Raw genomic sequence first — 14,675 nt, forward strand, 5'->3', positions numbered from 1 at the left:
CCGTGTTCGCGTGGGTTTCCTCCAGGTGCTTCGGTTTCCCCCACAAGTCCAAAAACATGCAGGTTAAATGAATTGGAGACTCTAAATTGCCCCATAGGTCTGAGTGTGAGTCCCCCAGCCACTGGGGGTTGCATCAGGAAGAGCATCCGGCGTAAAAATCTGTGTCAAGTCAAAATATGCGGATCACGGATGGTCCGCTGTGATGACCCTAACGGGAGCAGCCGGAAGAAGAAGAAGAAGAATCACCCACCCGTGTATAGAGCATTGTCTTGTCAGACTGAATTTAAGGTTATTGATCATCCTTGATGAAGTTCTCCAATGCCTGAAATATGATGAATTTTGATAACATAACACTAGAGGACAATACCTGATTAAACTTCAAATAAGTGCCCAGAATGTACTGCTGTTTTTAGGGGAAGAAAGATATTTTTGACATTTACAGTAATATAGACTATTATATTTTTTATTTACTTGGCTATTATAAAGGCATATATACAGCATTAATGTATGTATACAACTAAGGTGCTTTGTAACTTCTATGAAACCATTATGGACAATGATTATGCAAAGATATTAAGTATTCAGTACCACCACAGCTACTATTAATTACTAAGTTGCCAACTAGTGTTTTAAAATCACCATACACAATATATCAATTGAATTAAGCATATGATAAATTACATTAAAAATAGACTTTTCATTTTTGTTTTGACCAACTTGCGATTTTAAACCATGCCTACTTCCGTTTCTCTCTGAATACAGATGTGAGTACAACAATTTTGTCATCTTAACAAATACATCCTAACAGTTACAGAAATGTTCACTGGAGACCATTAACAATAAGATAAAAATACTGTTGATAATATATGCAATACTTTTGGTATTTGATTAGGAATCATTTAAACTGTTGGTTGATTTCGATTTTAGACAGTAGTGTAATTCAGTCACAATATCTAAGAAGCAAATTGAATGTTACCCATTTTTTATGGTTTCTTTTTTTTTTTTCTTACCTGAGCGGTAAAGGAGTGACATATTGCAGTTGTGTAGTTAAAGTTTAAAGTTGTGCATTTGAATCTTGATGGATCTTGTTGAATTGACAATAGCTGAATATTGGGTTAACCATGTTGGACTGACATTACTTTTTTCAGAATTAGGTGAGTGTTTTTGGATTGACATTAACAACTGTGATGTGTTTTTGCAGTGGGCAGCACAACGTCATCTCCTGCAGTGCTGGGCATTAAAGAACGACACGCTGATAATCAGAAGACTCAATCGCCTATGCAATTTTATAATTACCAAGGAGAGAGCATCAATAAAAACACACATACAGGTATGAAAACTTCCTGGACACATCTCCAATTTTCAGTGTCATGGGTCTTTAAAGCTCATTATGGTTTAGATAGCATTAATAGTGATTTTCTGTTGAAAGTTCACTGTTGTTTGTTTGAGTATAATCCAGCCGGCAAATTTAAACAGTTCATTAAACTGGACACTAGTTCCTCAACCTGATAATGAACTAATGGTTAAACCCACCTAACCAGATGATGATGTTTTTTAAGGGTCTGCAAAAGTGCCTCAGTTTTACATGGGTCCGTACACTTCCCCCAGCAGAGAGGGCTCCAGACGAGGACAGGTGAAACATTCAACTCCAACAGAGACCTTAGTGAGCTGCCTCCTAGACTGCATTTTTAGGCATCATAGATTCACTCTCACTGGGAAAGCTGTTCCAATTATGCTGCCATCTAAGACACCTCTTTAAAGCCCAATTTTAATGAAGCATTGCATATATCCACCATGAAGAATGCAGTCTCAAAATACATTGCGGCAAGATCCCTATTGGCTCCCATTGGGGCTTGGGGTGCGTGGCGACTGCCTAGCTCACCTATGCCTAGAAACCGCCCTGATTGTCACAAACAAAACAAAAACTGCACAACAAAACAGTGAATACTTTATGTGCAAAAGCACTGAAAATAGTCCATGAGGACTGAAAATTTTGGCCTTTTTCTTTTGCGTCTTTGTGTGCACATATTCACTGTTTTGTTCTGTTTTTGTGTGCCATTATGGATATTTGATACCATTCTTCAGTAAAGTCTTAGACTTTAAGGCTCATTCTTTTTTTATTATTATTCAGTTTGGTTTGGATTATTGAATAATCTTAGTTGCGTGTTTCTCAATGGTCATTCTGACTTTGTCTGATAAGCACGAATTCAACAAGTGTTATTATACCAAGCAAAGACAATGGAAAATGACTGCTTCACAACATCTTCCTGTGACATGGAAAACCTTGAAATGGAGACAACTCTTTATTTCTGACTTGGGAAGACAATACAGCACTCAACATAAGATTAGAGAAGAAGAATAAAAGTATGATTAAAAATATGAAAATGGAAACAAAGAAAATTGATTATATAATGAAATAATATGAAAGAAATAGAGACATAGAGAAATAAAGAGACATAAATGAAGTACAACACAGATGCATGTTTACTCACTTGAAGTAACACACACAGGTTGCCTTTAAACTCAAACTAAAAATAGGACCTTAGATCCTTCACATTTTAAATATTGATTATAAATATCATCTAATGTTTCTGCAAATGGCCCAAATGTTAGGTTTATGGTAGCATGTTTACAGGTAATTCATTCTGAAAAAAGAAATGTATTATTAAAAAATACACTTACAGCAGTTATATGAATTTCTCTCAATTTCATTCTGTTTTAATCAGAAATGTTTATCACCTGAAAAAGAAAAGCTTCATTTGATAGCGATTACGAACCTGATAACATGAGTGTAAGTAAACAGAACTCCTCATGACGTCTTTACAACACACAATGATGTGAACTCTTTATTTACGATCATCTCTACAGTGACTTCAAACAATAAATAATTAATTAACGTTGAGTTACAGTATTAGCAATAAGGCTATGTTCACAAAGGCAGAAAAAAATTTCTCAAACTCTGGTATTGTTTCTGCCTCGATATACCACGTCTTCAAAGGCAGAATATTTGTATGAATGAACAAAGGCAGAGCTACATGGCTTTATAATAGATTTGCGACTGAACAGGACAGGTTTTGAGGGCACACGCACTCTCTGAGATTTCATAGAGCAGCTTGAGAGCGCACGTATTAGAAATCCGCATGCCAGCGGAGAGATTCGCGCTTGTGCAACCGGTCCAGATCATTTTCTGGCCTACCTAACTCAAATCTGTTTAGGTTTATGTAGTCTGAACAAGACAAAAACACGAAAAAACTTTTTACAAGCCTGATCCAAACCACATTCGTAGGTCGTTTGGAATACGATTGAAATGACCCAAATCTGATTTTCTGCTGAAATCAGATTTTATTGTGAGGTTGGTCACATGACATTTTAAATGTAGCCTATATCAGATCTGGACAACTAGCAAAAGTGACTGCAGTCTGAACAGAAAAACATCAGATCTGTCCACAATGAACAGTCAGTCTAAAAAAAATAGATTTAGAGAAAAAAATCCTATTTTCCTTGCAGTGTGAACAAAGAATTATTTACCTCGGAGCAAATCTAGATGTTTGTTTTGGAATAAGGATGGACATATAGTTTAATCCGTTGCATGCTCTTCTCAAGATTTATTTAAAGATTATAAAAAATATTCTGTGTATCCTCTCTGGGTATGCTTATATATATATATATTAGAGTTCAAGTCAGAAGTTTACATACACATTAGCCAAATACATTTAAACTCAGTTTTTAACAAGTCCTGACATTTCATCGTAGAAAACATTGCCTGTTTTAGGTTAGTTAGGATCACTACTTTATTTTAAGAATGTGAAATGTCAGAATAATAGTAGAGAGAATTATTTATTTCAGCTTTACTTTCATCACATTCCCAGTGGGTCAAAAGTTTACATAAACTTTGTTAGTATTCGGTAGCGGTGCCTCATTGCTCACACACACTTTTCCAGTTCTGCCCACAAATTTTCTATCGGATTGAGGTCAGGGCTTAGTGATGGCCACTCCAATACCTTGACTTTGTTGTGCTCAAGCCATTTTGCCACAAATTTGGAGGTATGCTTGGGGTCATTGTCCATTTTGAAGACCAATTTGCGACCGAGCTTTAACTTCCTGGCTGATGTCTTGAGATGTTGCTTCAATATATCCACATAATTTTCCTTCCTCATGATGCCATCTATTTTGTGAAGTGCACCAGTTCCTCCTGAAGCAAAGCACCCCCACAACATGATGCTGCCACCCCCATGCTTCACGGTTGGGATGGTGTTCTTCACCTTGCAAGCCTCACCCTTTTTCCTCCAAACATAACGATGGTCATTATGGCCAAAAAGTTCCATTTTTGTTTCATCAGACTAGAGGAATTTCTCCAAAAAGTAAGTTCTTTGTCCTCATGTGCACTTGCAAACTGGAGTCTGGCTTTTTTATGATGCTTTTGGAGCAGTGGCTCTTCTTTGCTGAGCAGCCTTTCAGGTTATATCGATATAGGACTCGTTTTACTGTGGATATAGATACTTGTGTACTTGTTTCCTCCAGCATCTTCACAAGGTCCTTTGCTGTTGTTCTGGGATTGATTTGCACTTTTCACACCAAACTACGTTCATCTCTAGGAGACAGAATGCGTCTCCTTCCTGAGCGGTATGATGGCTGCGTGATCTTATGGTGTTTATACTTATGTACTGTTGTTTGTACAGATGAACGTGGTACCTTCAGTCATTTGGAAATTGCTCCCAAGGATGAATCAGACTTGTGGAGGTCCACAATTTTTTTTCTGAGGTCTTGGCTGATTTCTTTTGATTTCCCCATGATGTCAAGCAAAGAGGCACTGAGTATGAAGGTGGGCCTTAAAATACATCCACAGGTACACCTGCAATTAAGTACACCTCCAATTGACTCCAGTTAGCCTAATTGGCTAATTGCCTAAAGGCTTGACATCATTTTCTGGAATTTTCCAGAAAATAAAGGCACAGTTAACTTAGTGTATGTAAACTTCTGACCCACTGGAATTGTGATATAGTCAATTAAAAGTGAAACAATCTGTCTGAAACAGTTGTTGAAAAAATGACTTGTGTCATACACAAAGTAGATGTCCTAAACGACTTGCCAAAACTATAGTTTGCTAATTTGAAATCTGTGGAGTGGTTTTAATGACTTCAACCTAAGTGTATGTAAATTTCTGACTTCAACTATATATATATATATATATATATATATATATATATATATACAATGACCACCAAAAGTTTGGAATAATGTACAGATTTTGCTCTATGGAAAGAAATTGCTACTTTTATTCACCAAAGTGGCATTGAACTGATCACAATGTATAGTCAGGACATTAATAACGTGAAAAATTACTATGACAAACTACTTCAAATAGTTCTCATAAAAAAAAAATCCTCCACGTGAAGCAATGACAGCTTTGCAGATCCTTGACATTCTAGCTGTCAGTTTGTCCAGATACTCAGGTGACATTTCACCCCACACTTCCTGTAGCACTTGCCATAGATGTCGTCATCTTATCGGGCTCTTCTCACGCACCTTACAGTCTAGCTGATCCCACAAAAGCTCAATGGGATTAAGATCCGTAACACTCTTTTCCAACTATCTATTGTCCAATGTCTGTGTTTCTTTGCCCACTCAAACCTTTTCTTTTCTTTTTGTTTTTCTGTTTTAAAAGTGGCTTTTTCTTTGCAATTTTCCCCATAAGGCCTGCACCCCTGAGTCTTCTCTTTACTGTTGTACATGAAACTGGTGTTGAGCGGGTAGAATTCAATGAAGCTGTCAGCTGAGGACATGTGAGGCGTCTATTTCTCAAACTAGAGACTCTGATGTACTTATCCTCTTGTTTAGTTGTACATCTGGCCTTCCACATCTCTTTCTGTCCTTGTTAGAGCCAGTTGTCCTTTGTCTTTGAAGACTGTAGTGTACACCTTTGTATGAAATCTTCAGTTTTTTGGCAATTTCAAGCATTGAATAGCCTTCATTCCTCAAAACAATGATTGATTGATGAGTTTCTAGAGAAAGCTGTTTCTTTTTTTGCCATTTTTGACCTAATATTGACCTTAAGACATGCCAGTCTATTGCATACTGTGGTAACTCAAAAACAAACACAAAGACAATGTTAAGCTTCATTTAACGAACCAAATAGCTTTCAACTGTGTTTGATGTAATGCCAAGTGATTTTCTAGAACCAAATTAGCAATTTAGCATGATTACTCAAGGATAAGTTGTTGGAGTGATGGCTGCTGGAAATGGGGTCTGTCTAGATTTGATCAAAAATGACTTTTTTCAAATAGTGATGGTGCTGTTTTTTACATCAGTAATGTCCTGACTATACTTTGTGATCAGTTGAATGACACTTTGGTGAATTAAAGTACCAATTTCCTTCCGAAACAGCAAAATCTGTACATTATTCCAAACTTTTGGCCGCCAGTGTATATATATATATATATATATATATATATATATATATATATATATATATATATATATATATACACACACACACACACACACACACACATATATATATATATATATATTTGGATACTTTCTGTAAAATGTCACTTAAAACTACTCAAAACTCATGACTCCTGTAGACTCTCATCAGAAAAGCAAATGCATTTCAGATGAAAATTAGTGGAGGGCAGCAGTTGCTAAGATAGGATTGGTCAGTAACACATTTAAGGCAGGGCTTAGCAAAGGGTCAATTCATTCCTGAATGGCGCACAACCCTGCAATGTGGACAGTCAGGCAGCTCACTCAGGTTTGCAACAGAATGATGTAAATAGTAGATTGAATATCCATATGTAAATAAAATCCTGACTGCATATCTAAAGTGCGTTTATTTTTCTGTGTGAGCAGCAGGTGTATTACGCGGATGAAAGGGGCCGCAGAAACTACGACACCTATCGCACAAACCTGCAGTCACCACAAGCTTATGAGGACTCATACCTGGATGAGACAGTGCGCTATTCTCCCGCCGATTACAGCCAGCCGCATGGCTTCAAAACCACCAGTAACTATGTGGACTTCTGCTCGTCCACCAGGAGACCCTCGTACCGCACTGATCATTACCCAACATCCCCGGACTCATGGGTGTAGAGACAACATCTGCACACAAACAGACTTTTTGAACACTGTTTTTAAAGAGAAGCCAGTCATGGAGTAACACATAGAAAGACGTGATTGAGAATGTCGAGCCAAAAAGGAGACAGAATGTGTTTTTAATGGAAGCCGGATATGGATGAAGACATGGGTGTATGGAGGGTTTGGGAATGTTGTGTAGACATTAGATGAAAAACTCTTTTGAAAACTGTAGCTGTGACGGGATGGGTGACGTGCTGAGGGGTTTGGGTTCGAGAAACAGACAGGGAAATGTGTTTGTACGTGGGTCACATGAACTAGAATCTGTTAAACAATAAATAAATAATTATGATTTGTATGAATATGAATGCTGTTAGTCTGTACAGAGGGAACATGTACTGATACCTGTTGTTGAGATTGTGAATGTTATGGATTCTTGTACATATCTTTCATTTTATTGTAGATACAAAAATAAAATGTCACATGCTTTACTGCTCCAGTGACTTAAATGAATATATGGTGAGGGTGTCATGACATGAACGCTGCAGTAATAAAATGACTCTCGTGTTTTATTTATATATACAGGTGCATCTCAATAAATTAGAATGTATTGGAAAAGTTCATTTATTTCAGTAATTCAACTCAAATTGTGAAACTCGTGTATTAAATAAATTCAGTGCACACAGACTGAAGTAGTTTAAGTCTTTGGTTCTTTTAATTGTGATGATTTTGTCTCACATTTAACAAAAACCCACCAATTCACTGTCTCAAAAAATTAGAATACATCAGAAGACCAATTAAAAAAAAACATTTTTAGTGAATTGTTGGCCTTCTGGAAAGTATGTTCATTTACTGTATATGTACTCAATACTTGGTAGGGGCTCCTTTTGCTTTAATTACTGCCTCAATTCGGCGTGGCATGGAGGTGATCAGTTTGTGGCACTGCTGAGGTGGTATGGAAGCCCAGGTTTCTTTGACAGTGGCCTTCAGCTCATCTGCATTTTTTGGTCTCTTGTTTCTCATTTTCCTCTTGACAATACCCCATAGATTCTCTATGGGGTTCAGGTCTGGTGAGTTTGCTGGCCAGTCAAGCACACCAACACCATGGTCATTTAACCAACTTTTGGTGCTTTTGGCAGTGTGGGCAGGTGCCAAATCCTGCTGGAAAATGAAAGCAGCATCTTTAAAAAGCTGGTCAGCAGAAGGAAGCATGAAGTGCTCCAAAATTTCTTGGTAAATGGGTGCAGTGACTTTGGTTTTCAAAAAAACACAATGGACCAACACCAGCAGATGACATTGCACCCCAAATCATCACAGACTGTGGAAACTTAACACTGGACTTCAAGCAACTTGGGCTATGAGCTTCTCCACCCTTCCTCCAGACTCTAGGACCTTGGTTTCCAAATGAAATGCAAAACTTGCTCTCATCTGAAAAGAGGACTTTGGACCACTGGGCAACAGTCCAGTTCTTCTTCTCCTTAGCCCAGGTAAGACGCTTCTGACATTGTCTGTGGTTCAGGAGTGGCTTAACAAGAGGGATACGACAACTGTAGCCAAATTCCTTGACACGTCTGTGTGTGGTGGCTCTTGATGCCTTGACCCCAGCCTCAGTCCATTCCTTGTGAAGTTCACCCAAATTCTTGAATCGATTTTGCTTGACAATCCTCATAAGGCTGCGGTTCTCTTGGTTGGTTGTGCATCTTTTTCTTCCACACTTTTTCCTTCCACTCAACTTTCTGTTAACATGCTTGGATACAGCACTCTGTGAACAGCCAGCTTCTTTGGCAATGAATGTTTGTGGCTTACCCTCCTTGTGAAGAGTGTCAATGATTGTCTTCTGGACAACTGTCAGATCAGCAGTCTTCCCCATGATTGTGTAGCCTAGTGAACCAAACTGAGAGACCATTTTGAAGGCTCAGGAAACCTTTGCAGGTGTTTTGAGTTGATTAGCTGATTGGCATGTCACCATATTCTAATTTTTTGAGATAGTGAATTGGTGGGTTTTTGTTAAATGTGAGCCAAAATCATCACAATTAAAAGAACCAAAGACTTAAACTACTTCAGTCTGTGTGCATTGAATTTATTTAATACACGAGTTTCACAATTTGAGTTGAATTACTGAAATAAATGAACTTTTCCACAACATTCTAATTTATTGAGATGCACCTGTATATATATATATATATATATATATTATATATATATAAATGACTGTTGTGTTATTTGAGGACTGAATGTGATTTTTGAGGGTGAATCTCACAGAAACACGTCCAGGTCACTTTTCAATCCAAAGTAAGGTAGAAAATATATTTTGCATTAAGAAAACAAAGGCTGTTTTTCAAAGACTTTTTTTGTCATTTATCATGATGATTTTATTTTAACAGTTATAAGTCATTTTCCTTCTATATTACAGCAGGGGCGTCTCTAGGATTTGAGAACATCAAGTACCAAATTAATTGCAAACCAATTCAGACCGCTTTGCCATGCCATTTGAGCAATTCATTGAAAAGAACAGACTCAAAAGAGTGATTAATTCATGAAAATTGGCATCCCTAGCTCTGATTATAAACAGGCAACAGTCAACAACCATATTAATAATTAACTTAATTACTCCCACTTCATATCCTGGGCAGTTCTGATAATAAAAAAAAACAAACATCTAGAGCACCGAATGTTTTGCCCTAGCGAGCCCCTGTTATTACACTTTAAAAATTACTACCCTCAGTTTTATTCAATCCTCCCATGTTCATATTACAAAAAAAATAAAAATAATAATAATTGTAACCAAGGGAACTTAAATTAACTGAGCTGATTCAACTAATAAAACTGTCTCGTCAGCTTTACTTAAAGACACAGTTCAACCAAAATTCTCTCATCATTTACTCACCCTCATGTCATCCCAGATGTGTATGACTTTCTTTCTTCTACAGAATACAAAGGAACATTTTTAGAAGAATATATCAGCTCTGTTGGTCCATACAATGCAAGTGAATGGTGACCAGAACTCAGAAGGTGAAAAAGGCATCATAAAAATAATCCATAAACAGGGTTGGGAGGGTTACTTTTGAAACGTATTCCACTACAGATTACAGAATACATGCCGTAAAATGTAATTTGTAACATATTCCGTTAGATTACTCAAGGTCAGTAACGTATTCTAAATACTTTGGATTACTTCTTCAGCACTGGTAGATTTTTTCACTTGTTTTGACTATAAAAACTCTGCCAGTACAGTAAGACAAAATACACATGTTAAAAATACATTCTCTGAAAAACCTAAATATCTTATACAGTGTTGTTTCTAAAACAAGATAAATCAAATTGATCTTGTTTTAAGGTTTTTTTTAACATATTTTTACAGGAAAACAATACAAAAATTATTCTCAAGAATAAGATTTTTGCCCTAATATCAAAAGTTTTACTAGAAAAAATATATATATATATGATCCAATGTGAATTTTCTTGATAAAAAAATATGATCGTGCCTGATAACATGTGCATGTAAAATGGCTAGAAATAGCATTTTATCTTAGCGTAAAGCTAAAAAGGTTTATTTCTATTTCTTGTGCTCCAAACTTACTTCAAACTTACTTCTCTGTCTGCTCGTATGAATGTAACACATCATAAGAAAGTGTTTCACCGCTGTTCAAATGCACTTTGGATCGCATCATTTATATGTATAAATGTTTTCCATCTGAAAGGACTAAATATTAAATGAAACAAATGACAATAAAATGCAAAGTAATCTCTTCAGTAATCAAAATACTTTTTGAATGTAACTGTATTCTAATTACCAATGATTTAAATTGTAACTGTAGTGGAATACAGTTACTTATATTTTGTATTTTAAATATGTAATCCCGTTACATGTATTTCGTTACTCCCCAACCCTGTCCATAAGTCTCCAGTAGATATATCCATGTCTTCAGAAGCGATATGATATTTGTGGGTGAGAAACAGACCATTATTTAAGTCCTTTTTTAACTATAAATCTCCACCTTTAACCAGCCCCGACTAGTAAGTGGCTGAATATGAAAGGAAACATGTAGATTTACAGTGAAGAAGGACTTAAATATTGATTTGTTTCTCACCCACACCTATCATATCGCTTCTGAAGACATGGATTAAACTACTTGAATCGTATCAATTACTGTTATACTGCCTTTTGGGCCTTCAAAGTTTTGGTCACCATTCACTTGCACTGTATGGACATACAGAGTTGAGATATTCTTTTAAAAGACTTAATTTGTGTTCTGCAGAAGAAAGAAAGTCATACACATCTGGGATGGCATGAGGGTGAGTAAATGATTTGAGAATCTTCATTTTTAGGTGAACTAACCCTTTAATCCATTTGGTTAACTGAAAGTGGGCAGAGGAAGGGAGAGCAAATGTTAAAATTAAGTGTTTTTTATGTGTCTTTGTGCAAGTGAATATAGTGGGGCGACTTGTTGAATGTTTCATTATGTTGAGATTTAGAAGACTTTCTGTTATCTTGTAGGGATCACCATCATGTGAAGAGTGGAGTTTGAGCCTATACGTTGAGGTTCAATAGATTTTCAGTATTCTATATATTGCTTTATCCATTGAGCAATCTGTATATATATATATATATATTGTTCTGTCCTGATTATGTATGAAATAAGCTGTCCTCGGCTGGTTTCAGTCTTAAAAACGGGGAGTTTACTAATTAACACAGCTGACCAGCACAGAATTCTATTATAATTCAATTAAATTCTAATACATTCATCGTTGTTAACCACGTGCTTTTTTACTATGTTTTTGGGTGCTTCTTCAACTTGCAATTTTGGCTCTGTGGACTTCTAGGAAATGAACTTTTAGGGAAAAAAACCTTTTCACGCTCAAGTTGGTCCAGTAGTTTGTCTCACTATTGACTATCATGCATGCAACTGATGCGCTGGTCGATTAAAAGCTCTGATCAGACAGATCTAATGATCTGCCTTTTTCTATTCACATTTTATATAGGAAGCAAATGCAGATGAAGTGGGACACTTTTTGGCAATGAGATGAATAGTAAAAAGTGTCTCACTGTACCTGTGTTCGCCCTATATTTCAAATGAAATATAGAATAAATTTGTTTGCATGTTTAATTCACAACAAATTTTTGACAAAACACTTATCTGACAGTTAAACAAGATATGAATGTTTTTCCTTTGGCAGATTTTGCCAGACTAGCTGGTTGTTCTGTGGAGCTGATATTTCGTTAAAAACCTAATACTGTAAGTCTTTTTTAAACACTGTTTACTTGTTACACATGCAGACCACTATAGTGTGATGAAGACATTATCAATCTGTGATTAAAGAGGTGACTATGATTAGCTGGTGATAGAGTTACCGTCAAAAGCCTGTGACTACTTTTAACATGACAGGACATCCTAAAATGCTGTGCTTATGGACAAACTGAAATTCGATTGCAAAATGGATGGCTGTGGACTGTAGGCCAATGAGGCGCTCATATTTAATTATATGAAAATAAAACACAATATATCAACTTCTAAAGCCCCTTTTTGTAAAGTCTATTCAATGCTTTACTCATCTGCCACGATAATGTCTTTGAATTATCTTCATTCTGAGGTTTTTCTCAGTAAAATTGATGTGTGATTATTCATGATTAATTAACCAGCCTATCATATAATGAATCTGATCAAAATTGATTCTGATATATATACAACTTGTCTTTATTTTATTAAAGGATTAGTTCACCCAGAAATGAAAATTCTCTCATCATTTACTCACCCTCATGCCATCACAGATGTGTATGACTTTCTGTCTTCAGCAGAACACAAATGAAGATTTTTAGAAGAATATTTCAGCTCTGTTGGTCCATACAATGCAAGTGAATGGTGACCAGAAATCTGAAGCTACAAAAAGCACACAAAAAGCAGCATAAAAGTAATCCATAAGACTCCAGTGGTTAAAACCATGTCTTCTGAAGTGATATAATAGATGTGGATGAGAAAGATCAATATTTAAGTTATTTTTACTATAAATATCCAATTTCCCTCTCAAATTCTTCTTTAGTTTTTGGCGATTCACATTCTTCATGCATGTTGCCACCTACTGGGCAGGGAGGAGAATTTATAGTGAAAAAGGACTTACATTTCTCACCCACATCTATCATATTGTGTCTGAACACATGGATTTATCCACTGGAGGGTTTTTTTGGAGCTTTGGTCACCAGGGTTTGGGTCCCAATTCACTTGCATTATATGGACCTACAGAGCTGAAATATTCTTCTAAAAATCTTCATTTGTGTTCAGCAGAAGAAAGAAAGTCATACACATCTGGGATAGCATGAGGGTGAGTAAATAATGAGAGAATTTTCATTTTTGGGTGAACTATCCCTTTAAGATATTTGAATATTTGGATGGTTCAATAAAAAATAAAAATAATAATCATTCTTAAAATTTTAGCCAATTTTCCTCATATTTTGCTTTGAATTATGACGTTTGTCCACTGGTGTGACTGTCTGGGGTAACATTCCTGAACTTTAAACTAATTAAATAAGCGTAAATGTAGATGTAAATGTAAATGTATACATGTAAACGTGCAAATAAAAATACTTACTTTAGGGAATTAAAGGTTGTCTCAATAAATGTGTCAATAAAGTCCCTCCACACACATCATTTAGAGAAAGCAAAATACTTTAATTTAAAATGAGCAACTATCGATGTTGACTTCTGGAACTTTCAATATTTTACATTTTTATAGCCATGTATGCATAAAGTTTGATTTTTATATAAATCAAGTCAAACAAGAGTCACACACAATTTTTAGATTTACTGCATAAAATGTCTATAAAATGTAAATGTTAAATATGAAATAAACAATGAATTTTGAGTTATTCATACATAAAATATTACAACTTTGTGTTAATTTATTAAGGTTTTATTTTATTTTATTTTATTATTTTTTTTTCTTTTGCACATTGAATTTGAACTCATGTCTCAGCTCAGGTTTGAGTTCTGAGGCCGATGTCACAGGAATATCTGGGTCACATTAAACAGAAAACTATGGCAGACTTGGGCCTTGATAAGAACCTCTAGGGTGGCAGAGACAGGGAGCTCTTTGGACCACAGCGGGTTCTGTGACTGCACCTGCCTCTAAAGACAATGGCAGTGCCCACCTTAGCGCCGGCCCTGGTGGTTATGATATCGCAGAAATTTTATTCTTTTTTAAAACATGTATGAAAAGCACAAGCACTCGCCCGCTCGACAGCCATGTCGCTTCATCCGTCTCTGGTTAGTAGAGTGACATTTAATGAAGATTACAGCTTTTGATACAGTTGCCAGTATGTCTAGGTCTTGAACAGTTTTAAGAGCTCACTTTTCATTTTAAAGTGTTTCTTTGATAAAATTATAAAGTTGTGTAGCCCTTTTAGTTTTTTTTAGTTTTTTCTCTCATTATTTTTGCATTTCGCTCTGACCTACTACAACAACAACATTATATGAACATGCTTTGTAAATGAAATGTTTTATTTACACATGTTATATTTATTATAAATGTTTTATTAACGTTTGTATATTTCAATGCTTTTATTATGTCAGGGGCTTTCAGTATTTCCGGTTGTCAAGCGGAAGCGG

The 14,675-nt window shown here is 35.9% G+C and overlaps 1 protein-coding gene across 5 annotated transcripts in view; it reads left to right on the forward strand.

Annotated features, from left to right (window-relative positions):
* The window catches only part of LOC127447747 (plakophilin-4-like), a 118,552-nt gene extending 110,965 nt beyond the window's left edge, over window positions 1–7,587 (forward strand). For all 5 annotated transcript variants that reach the window (XM_051709784.1, XM_051709781.1, XM_051709782.1 and 2 more), the window contains 3 exons: window positions 1,202–1,330; window positions 1,560–1,633; window positions 6,853–7,587. In XM_051709784.1, the coding sequence (XP_051565744.1) occupies window positions 1,202–1,330; window positions 1,560–1,633; window positions 6,853–7,092 (443 nt within the window). In that variant the 3' untranslated portion in view covers window positions 7,093–7,587. The remainder of the gene's footprint in view (window positions 1–1,201; window positions 1,331–1,559; window positions 1,634–6,852) is intronic.
* The last annotated feature ends 7,088 nt before the right edge of the window (window positions 7,588–14,675 follow it).

Source organism: Myxocyprinus asiaticus, chromosome 11 (assembly GCF_019703515.2).
Source record: "Myxocyprinus asiaticus isolate MX2 ecotype Aquarium Trade chromosome 11, UBuf_Myxa_2, whole genome shotgun sequence".
NCBI classification, from domain to species: domain Eukaryota; kingdom Metazoa; phylum Chordata; class Actinopteri; order Cypriniformes; family Catostomidae; genus Myxocyprinus; species Myxocyprinus asiaticus.